Genomic DNA, 18726 nt, shown 5'->3' on the forward strand with positions numbered 1-18726 from the left:
GCTCACAATCCTTAACATACCAATCCTTAAGAACCCCACTGTTTCTTCTCAAGCGTGTGTGTGTGTGTGTGTGTGTGTGTGTGTGTAGACTTTGCAGCTGGCTCTGGAGGAAGGGAGGGCAGGTACATTTAGCCAATGGGGCCAGACATCTCCCCCGACCTAAAGAAGACCCCTGGGAATGATGCTATGTCATGACAGAGCCCTCAAGATCCCACCAATTTTGGCAGTGGTGGAAAGAAGAAAAAAGAAAGAAGAGCAGCTCAGCGCACTGGTGGGGATGTGAACTGCCCTCACTGGTCATGAAACTAATTGTTTGATGAGTGGGTGATAGTTACCTATTCCTGAGTAGATCTGCTTGGATCAAATGAGGGCTGGGTGGCTGTGCCATGCGTGTGTGTGCATGTATCATAGCCACTTCAGTTGCTCACACACAGCCTTGGAGGGTTGCCCAAGTGTAAATTCAGCCCTTATGTCAAGAAATGTTCACTACCCCAGCTTAGTTTTAGCATGGTCCATTTATGGGCATCATCTGCTATAAAGGAGCCTTCACAGTTTTTAATTGTTCATTTCAGCCTGAAGTGTCTGGAACATCTTTTTCCAACCCTATTGGGTAAGCTCTAAGTAACAGAGTCTGCAGTCTGAAATATTTGCTATTTAGCACCTTTGTAATATTCCACATAGAGTTCATATTTCACTTGAACCCGATCACAAATCTTGGCATTCTTAGAGGTAGATGACATGAAGAGTTTTGTGAGTTTCTGCCACTAGGTAAATTTGGTGTTCACTTAATGTCCTTTAAGCAATTCAAAAGGCAATTTTCCTGTAAAAGAATAAGGAGTAGTTTATTAAGCAAACAGAGTTGTGCAGATTGCCTCTTCCCAGGGTTGTTGCTGTGAATAAGACCGACGCATACTCTCTTTTTCTACTGTGTTCATTCTTCATCTAACCCATTCCCTGCTCTTGATTGTTTTGATACTAGCAGACAAACAATTGTAACCCACTATGCTTCCCACTATGGTTTGGGTGTTGTCTTGATGCAAATGAAAGGAGGCAGGGAAGTTACGGCTGTGTTTGCCTCCAGAGTGCTTAATGCATCAGAAAATAACATGTTCTGTCTTTGAAAAAGAGGCTCTAACATGCTTCTGGCCAATGTAACACTTCAGGACTTTCTTGTGATATAAGGTTAACATTTATCACACAGTTCAAGTCAAGCAACCTCAAGAATAGGTAAGCAGATCATCAGACTTAGGGACTTCTGTTTCCAAATTGATCATCTCCCAAACATTTGGAATACCACTGCAGATTGCTTATCCTGTGTTCTGATTTTAAGCCAAGAGGACATCAAATAAGATGCTGATGAAGCATTGGTAATTAAACAATAGCCTCATCCACCCAAGGAGTGAGTATACCTTCAGAATGGAAAGTAGCCCTGAGTGCTGAACAAGAGCCTATTGATCTTATATAAGCAAAAGATAGTAATGCAAAAAGAAGCTATCCAGACCTCTGCAAACATACGGGCAAGTAGCAAGTGAATTGTGCCTCCTCAGTGAGATTTGAAAAATTGAGAATTGAGTAATTCCAACATCTCCACAAGCAAGATTAATTAATGTGGTCCATGGAGATCACATAGGAATGTCTAACTAAAAGATGAAATAATCAAAGCATCTGGTAGCCAGGGATGAACAAAATCGTTGACGAAATAATCAAGAACTGTACTGTGCCTTATGTGATAAATTTCAGGTGATGTTCACAACCCCATTAATTCCATTAATTCCAACAAAACGTGGGAAATATTAGCTTAAGATATAATGGGACACTTTCATGACCAAGCTGCAAAACAAAGATGTATTATTCTGATGGTGATTTACTATTCCAAAGGGCAGAAGTTTCATTTTCTGACAAAACTGCTAGACGTAATTAAGTTTATGTCTGCAGTCTTTCCAGAGAAGGTCCTCTCAAGGAATTAGTGTCTGGCAAAGGTCGACAGCTTATCTCATTTGAAATGGGATACACTTCTGCAACAATGAAATAAAACACAGAATTCTTTTTATGTCTGAAAAGTGTCCCCATGCTAGTAGTATCAGCAAAGACTTATGGGAAATCAGCTATCAGTTATTTGCAATACAGGATCCACTATTTTGGGCCAATTTCCTCTGGGTTTCTCTGTCCCAATAATTAAATGCCTCTCTGTGAAACACACCCTTTCCCCTTTGCAATGTGTCCCTTCAATTTATTTTAGGAATGGAAGCCTCCATAACCTGTTGGGTGCCTATCTGAAATTATTCAGTCTAACAACATCTATAGTACAAACAGACCAGAACCAACATGGTGTATAATTCTGAAGCAGCCTTCTGGTATTGAACCACCAAGAATTTGATTTGGCAAATATGTGTTCTTATTTTCAATGAGCCATAGGAAAAACAAACATGGTAAAGAAAAAAGTAAAATGGGTCAACACCATCAGCCATTTAAGTGCTATTTCAGCACCACCTAGTGGCAAACCGTTTCTCTGTAAAAAGGGTTTTAAAAAGATACAGTAGATGAAAGATATTTTATTGGAGAGAAATGATAGCAGTTTACAAAAAAACAAAAAACAGCAGTTATCAATAAAAACAGTTAAAAATAACAATATAAAACATTTGCAAAACTAATTAAAATCAACGATCAGCTAAAAACCAGTTTATAGCACCTGCCAACATTCTGTGTGTCTGAATAGACTTGCCTAAACAAAAATCTTTTCAGCAGGCACCGAATACAGTGAGAGCACCTGCCGCACGTCAATAGTCAAGGGAGTTCTAAAGCGTGGGCGCCGTCACACTAAAAGATCAATTTCTTACAAGTGCAGAACGAATATTCTGTGGCACCTGCAGCAGTGCCAGTTTCGCAGATGCGAAAGAATAATAAATATCATTATCCCTTAACCGGAAGCAAGATTGGCCGCTGCACCCTTTCTTCCCCTTTTTTTTTTTTTCTGGCACCACCTGACCCGATGGAGAGGGACGGGGCAACGAACGCAGACTGCGCGTGCGCACACAGAACGGCATGGGGCCAGAGTTCGAGGCTTAGCGAGGGGCGCGCGAAGAATTGGTCCAGCTCCTGAGATCTCGTTGCCATAGCTACACGCGCTGCCGGAAGTGCTCCTCCATGGTCCCGCCCAGCTCCCCGAGCCTCTCCGTAGAGCAGAGCTCGGGCTCCTGGGAGAGACTTCTTGGCCGCTGAAGATGGCGGACGGCGGGGCGAGCGCCGAGCAGGAGCAGCAGCAGCAGCAAGAGAAGGCGGAGGACGAGGATACGGGACCCGGCACGAGCGGGATGCGGCGGGAGAAAGGGCCCCGTGGAAGCGGGCGGCCCCCTACCGTCAGGGACCTGCAGGTACGGGGAGCGGAGTGGGGCGGGCGAGAGAGCCCTCGGTGTCGCCTCCCCTTCCTGGGAGTCGCTCCGCCTCGTAAACCGAGGGTGGAGGTGCTCCAGAATGGCCAGCCAGGGTTGTGTAAGAGAGCAAGCTGGGAGCTGTCGCTTTCTGGGAGAGTTTATAGCAAGCAGGCATTATTTCTTGGCAGCCGCCGTGTGCTGTCTCCGCACCTTCTTTTCCTCGCAACTGATGGCGACACGCCTTGCCTTAGGTAAAACCTCCGCCGAGCTCACCGTGTTGCCAAACACGGGTTGTACCGGGGGGGGGGGGACTGTTAAATATAGGTTAAGAGCTGGAAATGTCGTTTCCTCATCAGTCTCTAGTGAAATGAAATGGCATGGGGAAACTGCTCTGACAGTGCATTCCTCTGCATGCCTTTTCAAAAGTAAGCGTCGCTGAGCTCAGTGGGGCTTGCTCCCGGTAAGAGAGTGCATATGGTTTTGGCTGGAGATATTTGCCTCAGCGATTCAAGTTTGTGTGTGCTTTTTTTGCACACCAGGTCAGACACCAGGAACGATTTTCCGAAATAAATCAAAGTAACCATATAGAGTTGCCTGTTGATGTCAGAATCTCTTATCTAAAGTCTCAAACTGTGATATGTTATTTGTGGCTTCACAATTCTATGGAGCATTAAAATGTTTATGAAAAACATGTTCTTGTCCTAAATTTTGTGCCCTCGCCCTGAAGCAGCTTGTCATTGAAATGGCATCTGGCCCTCTTCATAGAAATGATGTTGTTTCTAATCCAGATTTTAAAAATACATTGCAGTGAAACATCAATACTCAGGGAAACAAAATTAAACTATAATACTTTAGGTTTTCAGTGTAGAAACAAACCATATAGCATAATTTACTTTAAATTTTGCTTCTTATTCTTTGGGCCACTTAATTGATATTAATAAGATCTATTATGTAAATTACATGCAGCTTTTTTACTCTCACATCTTTGCCAAGTGCAAACCCACATCCACCATTCATTGAAAACAACAGAGAGGGCAAAAAATACACATGCAAAAATACAGCATGGACATCTCTGTGTACTTTAATAATCATGAAGTTAATCTTCATAGGCTTTAAATCAAAAAGTATTTTGATAATTGCCTAGTTCGTGAGCTGAGATAGCTCAGTCAGTAGAGCATGAGACTCTTAATCTCAGGGTTGTGGATTCGAGCCCCACATTAGGTGAAAGATTCCTGCATTGCAGGGGGTTGGACTAGATTACCCTTGTTGTCTCTCCCAACTACAATTTTATGATTCTATATAACAAAGCTCATAATATTTCTGCCTCTTGCTTGGACTTCAGTATATATTCTGTAATAATTGCTTAGACATATCATTAACTTCCACTGTGTCTACAGCAAGAAATGAAACCTGTGGCCCTCAGATATTGTTGGACCATTGGCCCCACCCAGCATAGCCAATGGTCATGGAAGATGAGAGCTGTAGTCCCCAGTTCCTGGTCTAGAAGTCAGTAGAAGTTGGCCTAATTTGCTTGTCATGTTAAACCATAGTTTAAAACAAACTATGCTGAAAACAAACCATAAGCCCAACGTTAGACAGCGGCACACTTGTGGTCAGCTGGAGTTAGAAGAAGCACCATGCACCAACATGCTTCTCTTTCATTTATATTAAATTAAAAATGGTTTTATGTAATACAGTGGTGCCCCGCAAGACGGAAAACTCGCTAGACGAAAGAGTTTTCTGTTTTGGAGGTGCTTCGCAAAACGAATTTCCTATGGGCTTGTTTCGCAAGACGACAATGTCTTGCGAGTTCCTGCTGTTTTTTTTCCCTCCCCCCCCTTTTTCTAAGCTGCTAAGCCGCTTATCAGCTGATCCGATCAGCAGATAAGCCGCTAATAGCGCTAATCCGCTAATCCTTCAATGGGCTTGCTTCGCAAGACGAAAAAACCGCTAGACAAAGAGAATCACAGAACAGATTCTTTTCGTCTTGCGAGGCACCACTGTATGTGAGCTAGATCATTGTGTCTAAGCACATGCTTCTTGTTCACTTATTACATTATCCTTACTATACTGTTTTATTCTGAAAGTAAAATCATGTTCAGTCATATAAGGAAAGGATTTATAGCTGTCATGAAGAAATGTTATTAATTGTTGTGCTATCAAGTGTTGCTCTTTTGTGACATTAGTAATTTTTACTTGGCAAACAGCTGTTCTTTCAGCATGTGATTGGGGAAAAAGGTTATTTTTTAAAAAATAGTTCTCATAACCATGCCTGCCCAGTGATCTGCATATTTGACCGGTATGAATTAGTCACCTCTCTTTTAAAAGAGAACTACATGTAGAATACATGTAGTTAGTTTTTTGGGTCTGTAGACATTGACTAAAGCATCTGGTGTTTGGTATAGCTGGCATTGGCTGGATTGTATGAAGATGAAATGAAAAGACAACCGTCTCATTCTGAGAAACCAACAGCTACAGTAAGCAGTCATCCGAGATTACCAGTGCAAAGGTAAATAAGGGCTTTTATTATTTTTATATGACACTGTCAAACAGTTCAAATTAACTGTGAACAAATTTCCTATAAGTGTGCATTTCAAAAATGCAAATATTAAGCAAGCATTTTAAAAATGTAAAGGAGTCTCTTCCTAAATCCCTGAAGACGCAATCCTATGTACACTTGTATTGGAGTAAACTCCATTGTGCACAGTGGTACTTTCTTCCAAGAAAATGTGCATTGGATTGCAGTGTGAGTTGCTGTCTTTCATCAGGGAACCAAAGGGCCATGGAGAACCTTCTACATAAGCTCTACTGAAATGCATGAAAGTTGATGAGCAGCACTAGGGCAAGGTGATTATAATATAAAATTTGTTGTAGACTGGTTCTCGTACAGCATTTGCATGCTATTCCTTTATTATAACAAGAGTCTTCTAACTTAGATTTGACTGTCACAACCTATGAACTCTACAGAGGTTGGATATCACAAATTTATTTTCAATATAAAAAAAATTAAGATTGGTGGTGTAAAATTAATGGAAGTTTAAATGAATATTTCTTGGCTGACTTCTTCAGAAGCTTGCGAAAACCAGAAAGAAGTATGAGTGATGACAAGGATAACAAAAGGTACCATAAAATAAGCATTTAATTGATTTATAATATTCATAAATAGTGTGTTTAAGTTTTTATGTTCCTTTCCCCCTTGAACTTTTCTTGTCTTTTTATTATTGTTGTCATCATCCCCAGCGGTAATAATACAGTGGTACCTCGGGTTACATATGCTTCAGGTTACAGACTCCGCTAACCCAGAAATAGTGCTTCAGGTTAAGAACTTTGCTTCAGGATGAGTACAGAAATCGTGCTCCAGTGGCGCGGCAGCAGTGGGAGGCCCCATTAGCTAAAGTGGTGCTTCAGGTTAAGAACAGTTTCAGGTTAAGTACGGACCTCCGTAACGAATTAAGTACTTAACCCGAGGTACCACTGTAGTTGTCATCCTCAATTGTTGCGGATCCTCTCACGTTGAACATGGGGTTAATATCATAAGCTAACATGAGAAGAGACAGTGGAGGTATAATGGCTTTGAGGGCCTCCACAAATTAGTCTAATCCTCTTCTAAAGTCATCTAAGTTGGCAGCCATCACTACCTCTTGTTTGAGTGAATTCCACAGTTTAACTGTGCTGTGTGGAAAAAGTACTGTCTTTTGTCTATCCTGAGTCTTCCAGCATTCAGCTTCATTGAATGGCTGAGTTTTCATAAATCATGCACAATTTTATGCCCACCCACTCCCGGCTTATTTGACTATTTTTCTTGAAAACAAAACAAAAGTCCCAAATGCTGTAACCTTTCATCATGGAGTTGTTACTCTTAAGTTTGACTGGGTGCCCTGCAAGACACCCTTCCAACTCCTTTGATTCTAAACAATGATGCTTTTTCGTTAGTAGGAAATAGTGACACGATATGGGGTTGTTGGCATCTGTCTGTGTTGAAAGACAATGGAGTTCTCGTTCAGGGGTGAAATCAAATCACTGGAGAATCGCAGCGCCCGCTGTGGCTGCAGAGACTGGTAACTTGTAACTGCTGCCTCTTGCATTGTTTTTGCTGAGTTAGCAAGCCTGGGCAGTGTGCATGGAGAGCCAGGGCTGCCCAGACAGCAAGGCCTCCCTCTCAGCCTCACTAATGTGGTCCAAAGGAAAGGAAAGCATTACATTTGGCACCAGCTTGGCTGCAGGGGTTGCTAGAAGGAAGCATACAAGATGCCATCCAACTGTCTTAGGAACTCCATTCCAATTTTTTTTAGAGTTTACTCCTTAGCCTGTTCTTCCTCTGAAGATGCCCCATAAGGCAGCAGGTAGAATAGGTTATACACTCAGTCTTTATTTCTAAAATATGCTTCCGTAAACCAACATCCAATATAAGATGCACATCTTACATGTTGAAGGTATAAAATCAAAATATGAAATAATTAATCTATTTTTTCACCTTTCTTCAGTGTTTTGTTTTTGTGTGGTTTTCGTCTCTTCGTCCCTGGGGAAGTTTTTTCAAGGGCATGTCTGTGGGCCATAAATGATATCTCAATTGCATCTTGGAACCTGACACAGGTGCAAACACCCAGTCGTGATTTTTGCATGCTGTCAGATTTCTCCAGTTCTTCAGCAGCAACCTGTGCCCAATCACTTAGTGTTGCTGAGGATCTTCTGGTCTTCAGAAAACTTTAAGGACGGATGGGGTTCAGGGAATTCCCTTGTGTGAAACTCCCTTCTATTTGCATCAGGGTTGTGTGAGAACTTAAGAGTAGTCCTGCTGAATCACAGCAAAAATGTATCCAGTGCAGCATTCTGTTTCCACAGTGGCCAGGCAGATGCCTGTTAGAATCCCAGAAGTAGAACACGCAATAGCCCTCTCCCATTTGTTGTCCCCAGCAACTCAGATTCAAAGGCATATTGAATGCACCCTATTATTTTTATGAATATCTGGACATCTTAAAGAAGTACAGATAAATTTGGAGTTCCTGACTGTGTCAAAACTCTCTCAATCTTTTAACAGCACATAAGAAGTAATGTGGTTCTAATCAGAATATGAAATAGTCAGGAAATTAAATAGTATGGGAGGGTGGCTTTTCTTAAAATGAAGATATTAACCAGAATAATATTTTTTTCCTAACATTACCTGGTAAGGTTCTTCCAAAAATATTGATTCCAGCATGAAGTAAAAATAATTCAAATATAAGGCATTAAAGAGCTTTAGGGATTAGATATTGTACGTAAAAATAAAAACTTAATTTCTAAATTTAAAACTATATTTACTTGTTGAAGTTATTAAATGTCTATCTTGCCCTTTCTTCCAAAGGAAGTTCCTGACTTAGAGAGCTTACAGTCGAAAGCAGGGTGGGACAGCCCAAGCCACTTTCCCTTCTGAAACAGAGTGCTGTTTCTGGCACTGCACAAACTAATGGACTTCTGTTTGAAAATTTCTTAATACTTATGACCAACAAATGCTGTTTGCTTTCTTTCTTTCTTTTTTAAAAAAGTTTTTATTCAGGTGATTCAGAATACAGAGGGCTCAGTGTTGTTGCCTCATCCAATAATATAGCATCCAGTAAAATTGTCGCTGAACTTTTCAAAGAAGCAAAAGAACATGGGGCAGTCCCGTTAGATGAAGTATCAAGAGCATCGGGGGATTGTCATAAAGCTAAAGTAAGTACATGCAATCATTTTTTTATGGGTAAAGCACAATTGTTTTAATGCAAAAGTGCTTTTATTTAACAAGTATAGCACTTGTTTCCTTTTTAAAAATTACTTTTGATTACTTTCATTACAAAACGTGAGCTGAATTTAAAGAGGCAGCGGGTAAAGTGTACTCCAATTCATAATATTTGCCTGCTTTAAACCACTTTTCTGCCAGACAGGAATTTACAGCAATTAACGCTAGATGGGTGGCGCTGTGGGTTAAACCACATAGCCTAGGGCTTGCTGATCAGAAAGTCGGTGGTTCAAATCCCTGTGGCGGGGTGAGCTCCCATTGCTCAGTCCCTGCTCCTGCCAACCTAGCAGTTCGAAAGCACGTCAAAGTGCAAGTACATAAATAGGTACCGCTCCGGCGGGAAGGTAAACGGCGTTTCTGTGTGCTGCTCTGGTTCGCCAGAAGTGGCTTAGTCATGCTGGCCACATGACCCGGAAGCTGTACGCCGGCTTCTTTGGCCAATAAAACGAGATGAGTGCCGCAACCCCAGAGTCGGCCACGACTGGACCTAATGGTCAGGGGTCCCTTTACCTTTACCTAATGCTAGATGCTAGTGTCCCAGGTTGGGAGGTTATGAGAGAGGGTCATGTGAAAAGAAAAGGTGCGGCTCCAGTATCTTTTGTATGAAAATAGTATGGAAACACTGCCTACAATTGAACACAAAGTCTAAACTAGTCCACATGATATGGTAAATATCTCCTTAGCAACTACTAGCCATTTCATTACATTGAACAAAATGAAAGCCACCGGATGTAGTAGATGGTGACCACCCCCAGGTTCATGTTCAAACAGTGTGTGCTGGCACATGTCCCTGACAACTACTTTTCATACTTTGCCTGACTTGAGCCATTGCACCAGCCCATACTATATGCTAACCATTATTTAGAACTCAAACCAGGTTGTGGATTTGATTCCTCCTACGGGCCATCTACTGCATTGCAGCAGTGTTGGACTAGATGATCCTCAGGGCCCCTTCCAATTCTGCTATTCTATGATTTATTAATTTCCAGATACCCAACAAACAAGCCATAGTTTAGAGCTGCTTGACTGCTTTTTGTTTTCTGTCTGCTTAGCACTTATTAAATCTACTCCTATCTCTGTGGAACAGGAACTTCTGGAGGTGGAGTTGACAGCTGGGACACTGGTTTGCTTTTCAATTTGAGCATCATGCCAGAGCATACTTTGCAATCCAACTTCAAACTATGCTTTCAGATCCTGTTTTACTAGTTGATCAAAACAACATCATTTGGCATGCTTGAGTTTTTCTGTGTACTATAGGAAATTACTTTCTGCTCACCAGAAGAGAAGAGTGTCACTATCTATAAAAATATTGTTTTGAGTTGCTTATTACTTAATTGTGTGATTAAACCAGTTGTCACTGACTTTTGCCAAATCTTCCCCCCTGTGAAGACTTTCTTTCTAAGCTGCAGGGTGCATTTTTTACAAAGTATTTACTTAACTAAACAGTGATCTGTTAATATTACTAGTAGTCAGTTGGTTTAAAATAAATTCAAGTAGTTACTGCAGCTCTGTAACTCAGACCTGTATTTTAAATATTTTATTAGTCATTTTCCGGTGGTGGATACAGATTGGGGAAGTCAACTATGAAGCGCTCTGAATATATCTATGGAGAAAATCAGTTTGGACAAGATGTAAGTATAAATACGATGAACATAATTTCCTGTTACATGCAAGAGATAATTAACTTTAGGAACCCTGTGTGCGTAACATATGACATACCCAACTGCAAGAGAAATTCCTGATAGCTTGTTCCTTATATCATCAATATATACCTAGATAATTTTATAGAACCATAAGTTACATTTGACAATAATAATTTTTTTAACTCCAGTGATGCAAAAACAAATATTTTAAAGGGAATGTAATTATTTCTGTACTAAGGACTCAGAGTGAGTTTTAGAGCGAGTTAGGGGAAAGGAATCAAGGTGCTTCTCTTATTGATCAGAGCTCCTATTTGAATAAAAGCTTCACTTTAAGTGATATGTCCAAAATATAAGATCTTAATCCTTAAGCCAATGTATATGAAGTGAAAGATACAAAGTGATAACCTCTAACTCAGGGGTCAGCAAACTTTTTTAGCAGGGGGCCGGTCCACTGTCCCTCAGACCTTGTGGGGGGCCGGACTATATTGGGGGGGGGGGGAGAGATGAACGAATTCCTGTGCCCCACAAATAACCCAGAGATGCATTTTAAATAAAAGGATACATTCTACTCATGTAAAAACACGCCCATTCCCGAACCATCCGTGGGTCGGATTTAGAAGGTGATTGGGCCGGATCTGGCCCCCGAGCCTTAGTTTGCCTCCCCATGCTCTAACTAGACAGCATGCCGTATTTGTGGTTTCTTCTGAATGAACAATAGAATACATTACCATGTGTTGCCTGACCACATCATGGTTGGCACTAGCAAATACCATCCCATTGCCGTCCTTGTTGGTTAGTGTTCCACAAGGGCAGTGTGAATTCATGTGTGAGAATTCCCACGCAGTGAAGAGAGTGAGGCAGTCCTTTCTCATAAAGAGCTACAGAGGCACAGCAGAGCTCTTCTGGACACTGAGTTGGAGCTAATGTGTCTTTGATTACATTCTGATGGCATAAATTCATAGGCAAATTCCTTTTAAACTGTGGGTTGTACCCAATGTTAGTTCTACACATAGTACGCATAGTAGATGCATTGAAATTAATGGACATAACTCACTTGGGTCCATTACTTTTAATGGGTCTACTCTTTGAAGGCAGCCCTGTTTAGGGAAGCTTTTAGTGTTTGATGGACTATTATATTTTAATATTTTGTTGGAAGCCGCCCAACAATATTATTATTATTACAGTGGTAATTTGGGATGCAAAAGGATCCGTTCCGGAGCCCCGTTCGCATCCCGAACGGAATGCATGATGCGACGGCACGTCTGCGTGTGCGTGGGTCTCATTTCGCCGCTTCTGTGCATGCGTGCGACGTCATTTTGAGCGTCTGCGCATGCGCGAGCGACGAAACCCGGAAGTAATGCACTCCGTTACTTCCGGGTTGCCGCGGAGCGCAACTCGAACACGTTCAACTCGAGGTATGACTGTATAGCTGAATAGAATGTTTAGTATTGTAATACTGGAAAACAAACCAAGGTGAATATAATGATCAAACATCTGGTGTTACTTTTTTACATTTTCAAAGTACATCTGATTTATTCATAGGTTCAAATTTTACTTAAACTGTGGAGGAACGGTTTTAGTTTAGATGATGGAGAGCTGAGATCATACACGGATCCAGTGAATGCAGAGTTTCTTGAGTCTGTTAAAAGAGGGTAAGTTTACGGTATTTGTGGCTATAGGAACACATTGCTTCCTGTGCAGTGGAAGAAACTGCAGCTGGAGAGGAAATCCAAAAAGCCTCAGTAGCTAAGTAGAAGTCCTAGGGTCAATTAAAGAGATGCTGCTTGGTTTGGAATACTCCCTTTTCCACAAGGTCTTCTGTTTTAAGTGATGGCCTTAGCAGTACCTAGGTAAGGCTTCAGTGGTACCCTAGACAGATCCATGCAGGAATCAGGCTAGATCATAAGACCTGAGCTCAGATATTGTTTCAGCAACCAAGTCTCAAATAGAGCTGCAGCTTCTATTTTGTCTGCCTTTGAAGAGAGGAGCATCTTTGCTGTAGTAGTAATTGACTCTGATGGAGCGTAGGAGGCTGTGGGTCCACTAGGGCAGAGGTTGGGAAACCTCAAGCCCAGGGGCTGAACGTGGCCCTCCAGGCCTCTGTCTCCATCACCAGGCCGTGTCCCATACCAGCCCCATTCCTAGCCGTCCTCAAGTACTTTCTCCTGGTTGAAATGTGGCCTTAAGCTATGATAATGCATCCTGCTTACCTGGATAAAGAGATAAGCCTCTTAGCTGCAATATAGCCTACTCTACAAAGGTGAGAGCCGCATCTGTTTTTTCCAGCCTCACCCACAACTGGGATGCAGCTCCTTCAAGGTTGCCCATGAGGCAATGAAGCTGTAAAACGTTCCCCATTCCTGCACTAGGTCTTCTGAACTGAGTCTGAGGAAGGCAACATGGTGTCCTCACCCCGTAGAGGTATTGGCACAACCAGCTCTTCTGGTGAAGTGTTTCTGTTTGGCTGTTTACATCTTGAACTGGGAGCAATTCTCTCCCCAAATCTCCAGCTGAACTGCTTGAAGAAGAGTTGTTTTTTTAAAAGTGAGAGATTGGTCTCAGGATCAGAGGGTTTAGCATTTGGAGCACTGGTCCAGTTATCGTCAAGAGAACGGTTCTAACTTATGATAAAATGTAGGCTGCAATAGACCATTTTGATAAGGAAAGGATAAATATTTAGGGAAGGGATGGTAATTTGCAACAAGCTGGCACCAAAAACAGCTGTTTCTAGATCAAGGAAATAGATCACAATTACTAGAGAAGTCTATATATCCCATAAATGACATGTGAGGAAGCTTGTTTATTATATATGTTGCTTTATGGAAAGGGTTGGTTTTGATAGAGGACTTTTTGTATTAAAAATGTACCAAAAAGGATATTCTGTTACTAGGGGCTATATCATCCTCAACCACTGAATAGGATATGAATACCCAGCCCTGTAACATGGTGATGACTCTTCTAGACAGTCTTTTATTTTCAGTCTGCGGCTTCAACATGTAGCAAGTGAAGTACATATAATTTTGCCTTTCTCCCCCCGCCCCTTCCTGACCATAATTTTGCCTGTAGCATTTCTTATGTATGCCTGATTAACAGCACAATACTATACATGTCTACTGAAATTAAGTCTCTTTGGTTCTTATTCTGTGGTAAGCGTGTATAGGATTATATCTTAAACAAGCCATTTTATCTGCATTGTGGAATGTATGTGCTGATAACAGAGAAGACTAGAGGATAGTGGATCTGAACTATTGTTGTTATCATTATTTCATATTTTAATGACGTGATCCAGACAAAATTGAATACTTTTCAGTTTCATCACTTGTTCTTTATGCTCTTGCATAAATCAATAAAACTGCTTAAATTGGATATTTCCCCTTTTGTTTCTGCTGTTAAGAGAGATTCCTGCAGAACTTCAACGTTTGGTGCATGGAGGCCAAGTTAATCTGGATATGGAAGACCACCAGGAGCAGGAATATGTAAGGCCTAGATTGAGATTCAAAGCTTTCAGTGGAGAAGGCCAGAAACTTGGAAGGTTAATTTTTTTTCTAAATCCTTGGTTTATAAAAATACAATTATCTTGTATTCTTGCCATTGATATAGTTGATGATTGGAATATAAAATACCAAAGGCCATTCTATTATCTTCCCCACCCCGCTGCTGAAAACCACATTAACTCAGAAATCTATTGGGGACTTTATACCAGTAGTGAACAGGGCTCAGAGCTACAGTCAAACCTCAGTTCCCATACTCCTCCCTTTTGGAACGTTTCGGCTCCCGAACGCCGAAAACCCAGAAGTAAGAGTTCTGGTTTTTGACCGTTTTTCATAAGCTGAACGTCCGACGGGGCTTCCTCTTGAGTTCAGGAAGCTCCTGCAGCCAATCAGAAGCCGTGCCTCAGTTGTCAAACCTTTCGGAAGCCGAACGGGCTTCCGGAATGGATTACGTTTGACAACCAAGGTTTGACTGTATTTCCCTCTTGCTCATGCAGACCCATGTCTGACATGCATTCATTCCATTTTCTTTTGCCCCTCTTTTATCTGTGTCTCTCTTCCCCAACTACATCCTCCTTCTCACCTCTTGTTACCCCATGCAGCAATTAGACTGGAAAAATAGCTTCCACTGGCAGCTATGAAACCTATTATTATTATTATTATTATTATTATTATTATTATTATTATTATTTAGCCTAACTGCCATGTTGGGAGGAGGGGTGGCTTAACTCTCTCCTCATTGTGTCTCCTCACAAAAGTCTCCCCCCACCCAACAAACACCCATTGCTGAGTGGAAGGGGAGGCAGGATGAAAGTATAGGCCCTGCTAGCCACATCTGGCCTACAGGCTGCAGCTGCCCCACCCCTGCTATAGGTCTTCTGCATGCTATGCAGACTATATGCTTCTCACTTGCCACCCCATTCCAACAGTTTGTTTTAATCTTTTAAGTTAATCTTAGCATTTGAGTTTGGTTACTCTACAAAAGCAATTAGACTAAGGATGCTCAGTGGGACTGAGTAAACATGCATAAGATTGGGCTGTTCCTCATTTGGAGCTTTTTTCCTCCAAGCTAATGGTAATTATATGCCTGGTATTGCTAAGTGAAATACATTTCAATTGCTCTGCTGTTTTTCCTTTATTATTGAAGGCTGGCAAGTTATGGATGTTGGGTTGGATCTAGATTTCCCTGGAGCAGAGTTCTGCTTCAAGGACACTCTGCTGGAGGAAAGGGACTAGGAATTTATTTTGTCAATTTCTTCTTCCTCTTGAAAAACTGTTCCAGAGGATTGGGGGACCCTCTGGAACTATGTTGTAAGTATAGTGGTACGTCAGGTTACGAACTTAATTCATTCCGGAGGTCCGTACTTAACCTGAAACTGTTTTTAACCTGAGGTACCACTTTAGCTAATGGGGTCTCACACTGCCGCCGCGCCACCACTGCATGATTTCTGTTCTCAACCTGGGGCAAAGTTTTTAACCTGAGGTACTACTTCCAGGTTAGCGGAGTTTGTAACCCAAAGTGTTTGTAACCCGAGGTGTTTGTAACCCAAGGTACTACTGTAGTTCTTGGAGCTGAAGAGGGAATTGATGAAAATTGCCTTCCCTCTGCTGGAATGGTAGTTCTTCCATTAACAGACAGAGCCTTTTTTTCTGTTTGCAGAAGGGCATGTCTGAACATCTTTTTATGGCTGTTGGAAGTTTACATATACTGGTCCAGAATATGCAATAGCACTATGTTCTCTTTGACTGCATTCTGTCAGTGTTGAGATTTCTTACTGCTTTCTGACATATTATACAATAATTGACACTGTGCTTAATTACAAAATGCAATGTTAGAAGTGTGGAGAGGTGCAAAGAAGAGCTAATTTGTCCATGGCTGGGGGCACAATTTGGATGGGGCGCAAGATCACCTAGCTATGGGTCTGGTGGTAGAGCATCTGCTTTGCATCCAGGACATCCCTGATTCAGCATCTCAGGGTACTGCTGGCAAAGGCTACTGGTTTGAAACCCTAGAAAGCAGCTGTATATCAGTGTACACAGTACTGAGCTAGACGGACCAGTGGTCTGACTTGGCATAACAAGACAGTTATGTATGTTCTTATTCTATTTTATTTTTTGTGAGTGTAGATTTACTTATAACCAGTCCCTTAAGCGACTGAAATGTTTTTAACATCCAGTTCAAATCCTTTTCTTTGTATTAAACAAATACAAAAGCACAAAATTTAACGAATTATGTTTCGTTGAATTGTATGAGGTACTGAGGAAGGCAAGAGAGCATTTTTAGAAGGCACCCTTGCACTCTGTTTGTAGACACATTCATTTGCAAGTAAGCCCCATTGACTTCAGTGGTACTGGTTGGCTTGTAGATAAAGTCTTTAACATTTCAGCTGTCTTTCAGCTGTTTCACTTGTTTCTTAATTTTAGCCTTACGCCTGAGATTGTCAGTACACCATCTTCCCCAGAGGAAGAAGAAAAATCCTTCCTTGATGCTGTGGTTCTGATCGATGACGCTGTGCCAACAACTAAGATTCAGATTAGGCTAGCAGATGGAAGTCGTTTAATACAAAGATTTAATCATACCCATAGGTAAGCTTAACTGTACTGAAATATTGGATCTTAGTTCCAGATTATCATAACTTGTCATCTGAAGGTTATTGCCAGTATTCTGAGCTGATGAGTGGTTTGTTTTTAAAGTGCAGAGCATATTGTATTGATCCAAAGACTAAAATATACATTGTTATACTTTTGTCAATAGGATTATAGATATTCGGAACTTTATTATCCAGTCTCGCCCTTTGTTTGCCACCACTGACTTTGTGCTTCTGACTACATTTCCACACAAAGAGCTTACAGATGAAAGCCTGACACTACAAGAATCAGATATTCTGAACACGGTGATTCTTCAGCAACTAAAGTAAATCTTGAGCCTTTCAGTGCAATATCGCTTCCGTGAATGGATAATGTTGCATATTGTTCCTCAAAAATGCTTCCAAGGAGGAAGGGGGGGGGGGGGAATGACAGAGAGAAACTAGCCGTTTCCCACTTTAATGGATCAATTGGCATTTAGTGCTGTTCTGTCTTCCAGCGATAATTCGTCTGAATTGGAATTCAGAGATATGCTAATAAATATTAATTGATTTTTGTATTCTTTCAAAACAGCCTGTATAAACTGGTGTGAATTCAAGTACTTCTTTTATTGGGTGGGGGTGAGGTGAGGGTTGGGGGTAATTTATAAGGGTGCAGAAGCCATTTTTGTAGAAAGAGAAAGGGCCTCTTTTCTGGTAAGACTTGAACTGTGGAAGAATTTTATGCTGCATCAGCTAACAGCCATTAAGAATTTAGGGTTCCAATCCTATGCTCCTTTATTTGAGAGTAAGCTCATTAATCTCATTGGGATTTTCCTCTGAATAGACACTAACAGGATTGCACTATTTTATCAGCTGAGATATGTGTATGCCCCATCGTATGAAATATTGGAAATATTCTGTTATATAGGTTGTCTTCCACATATCTAGCATAATATAAACACATTCTTTAATCTAGTGCTAGTGAGATATTTGGCCTGTTGCGCAGCTCTTATGTCTGGGAATTCAACAATATATGGTGGGACACCACTGTCTCTGCTTAAATAGAAGTCCAATTTGCACCTTATCGTATTCAAATATCTGGCCAATATGTTGCTTAAAGTAACTTAAAGTTTTAACATAAAGACAATTAGACCGATATCATTTCTATACAGATTGTTAATAGTTGGCTTAATTTGAATCCTGAGACTCTTTTTAGAAAAGTAGTCTTTTTAGAGAACCTTTAGCTATATATCTCATGCTCAGTATTATTTGAATGATGGCACTTCCAGTATAGCTTGTTGCTGTTTTTCAAAGCAAAAATGAAGAAGGGGGATACATGAAGAGAAGTGTGTCTTACGTCAAAATTGGTGTGTGGGGTTTTTTTAACTATAAATATTTTTTCTGACTAATTTTGTGTTGGTCAACCATGTTTTTTCCCTTGAAATTCACACATGTGTATGTGTGTGTGTATATATATATATATATATATACACACACACACACACACACACACACACACACACACATTTCAGAGTTACAAACATTTCAAACAAATATTTGAAAAGGTTTAGTAGAACTTGGGGAAAGATTTTGTAAATCTAATGTCTGCATGATTGAACCAATTGCAAATTCTCCTGTGGTAATCAATAAAAAGAATGTTTTAACTATATGGCTTCTACATGTTTTTTATATTTCATTTTCTTAAAAAAAAAAGTGGAAATGTGCCTGTGTCTGAGTATGTGCCTGCTTTGAATCTGAGGAACAGGTAAGTGGAACCACAAGACAGCTAATGGGTTTTAAGTTAACTTTTTGAAGACAATGGTGCTTGAGTGTAACCCAAGTGTTACCATTCAGATGAACTAGGTACATGCCCAAGATTCCATGCCCCAGGACCTGACA

The 18726-nt window shown here is 40.9% G+C and overlaps 1 protein-coding gene across 4 annotated transcripts; it reads left to right on the forward strand.

Moving 5' to 3' along the window:
• Nucleotides 1-2970: 2970 nt before the first annotated feature.
• UBXN2B (UBX domain protein 2B) lies at nt 2971-18106 on the forward strand. 4 transcript variants are annotated; one of them, XM_081204924.1, is made up of 10 exons: nt 3462-3538; nt 3578-3622; nt 5777-5880; nt 6441-6491; nt 8894-9059; nt 10671-10757; nt 12312-12421; nt 14164-14301; nt 16685-16846; nt 17016-18106. In XM_081204924.1, exons 3-10 carry the CDS (start codon nt 5807-5809, stop codon nt 17176-17178), a joined length of 951 nt encoding a protein of 316 aa, XP_081061050.1. In that variant the 5' UTR covers nt 3462-3538; nt 3578-3622; nt 5777-5806; the 3' UTR covers nt 17179-18106. The 4 variants fall into 4 exon arrangements, with proteins under 4 accessions (XP_081061047.1, XP_081061049.1, XP_081061048.1 ...); XM_081204921.1 differs by lacking the exons at nt 3462-3538; nt 3578-3622 and adding an exon at nt 2971-3371; XM_081204923.1 differs by lacking the exons at nt 3462-3538; nt 3578-3622 and adding an exon at nt 2974-3300.
• Nucleotides 18107-18726: the final 620 nt, after the last annotated feature.

The sequence above is a fragment of the Podarcis bocagei genome, assembly GCF_964188305.1.
Source record: "Podarcis bocagei genome assembly, chromosome: 8".
Lineage (NCBI taxonomy): Eukaryota > Metazoa > Chordata > Lepidosauria > Squamata > Lacertidae > Podarcis > Podarcis bocagei.

Coding starts and splice junctions, on each gene's coding strand:
- UBXN2B (XM_081204921.1), top strand. CDS start 3,222: ATGGCGGACGGCGGGGCGAGCGCCGAGCAGGAGCAGCAGCAGCAGCAA. Junction 9,060..10,670: donor GGGATTGTCATAAAGCTAAA/GTAAGTACATGC, acceptor ATATTTTATTAG/TCATTTTCCGGTGGTGGATA. Junction 10,758..12,311: donor AAAATCAGTTTGGACAAGAT/GTAAGTATAAAT, acceptor ATTTATTCATAG/GTTCAAATTTTACTTAAACT.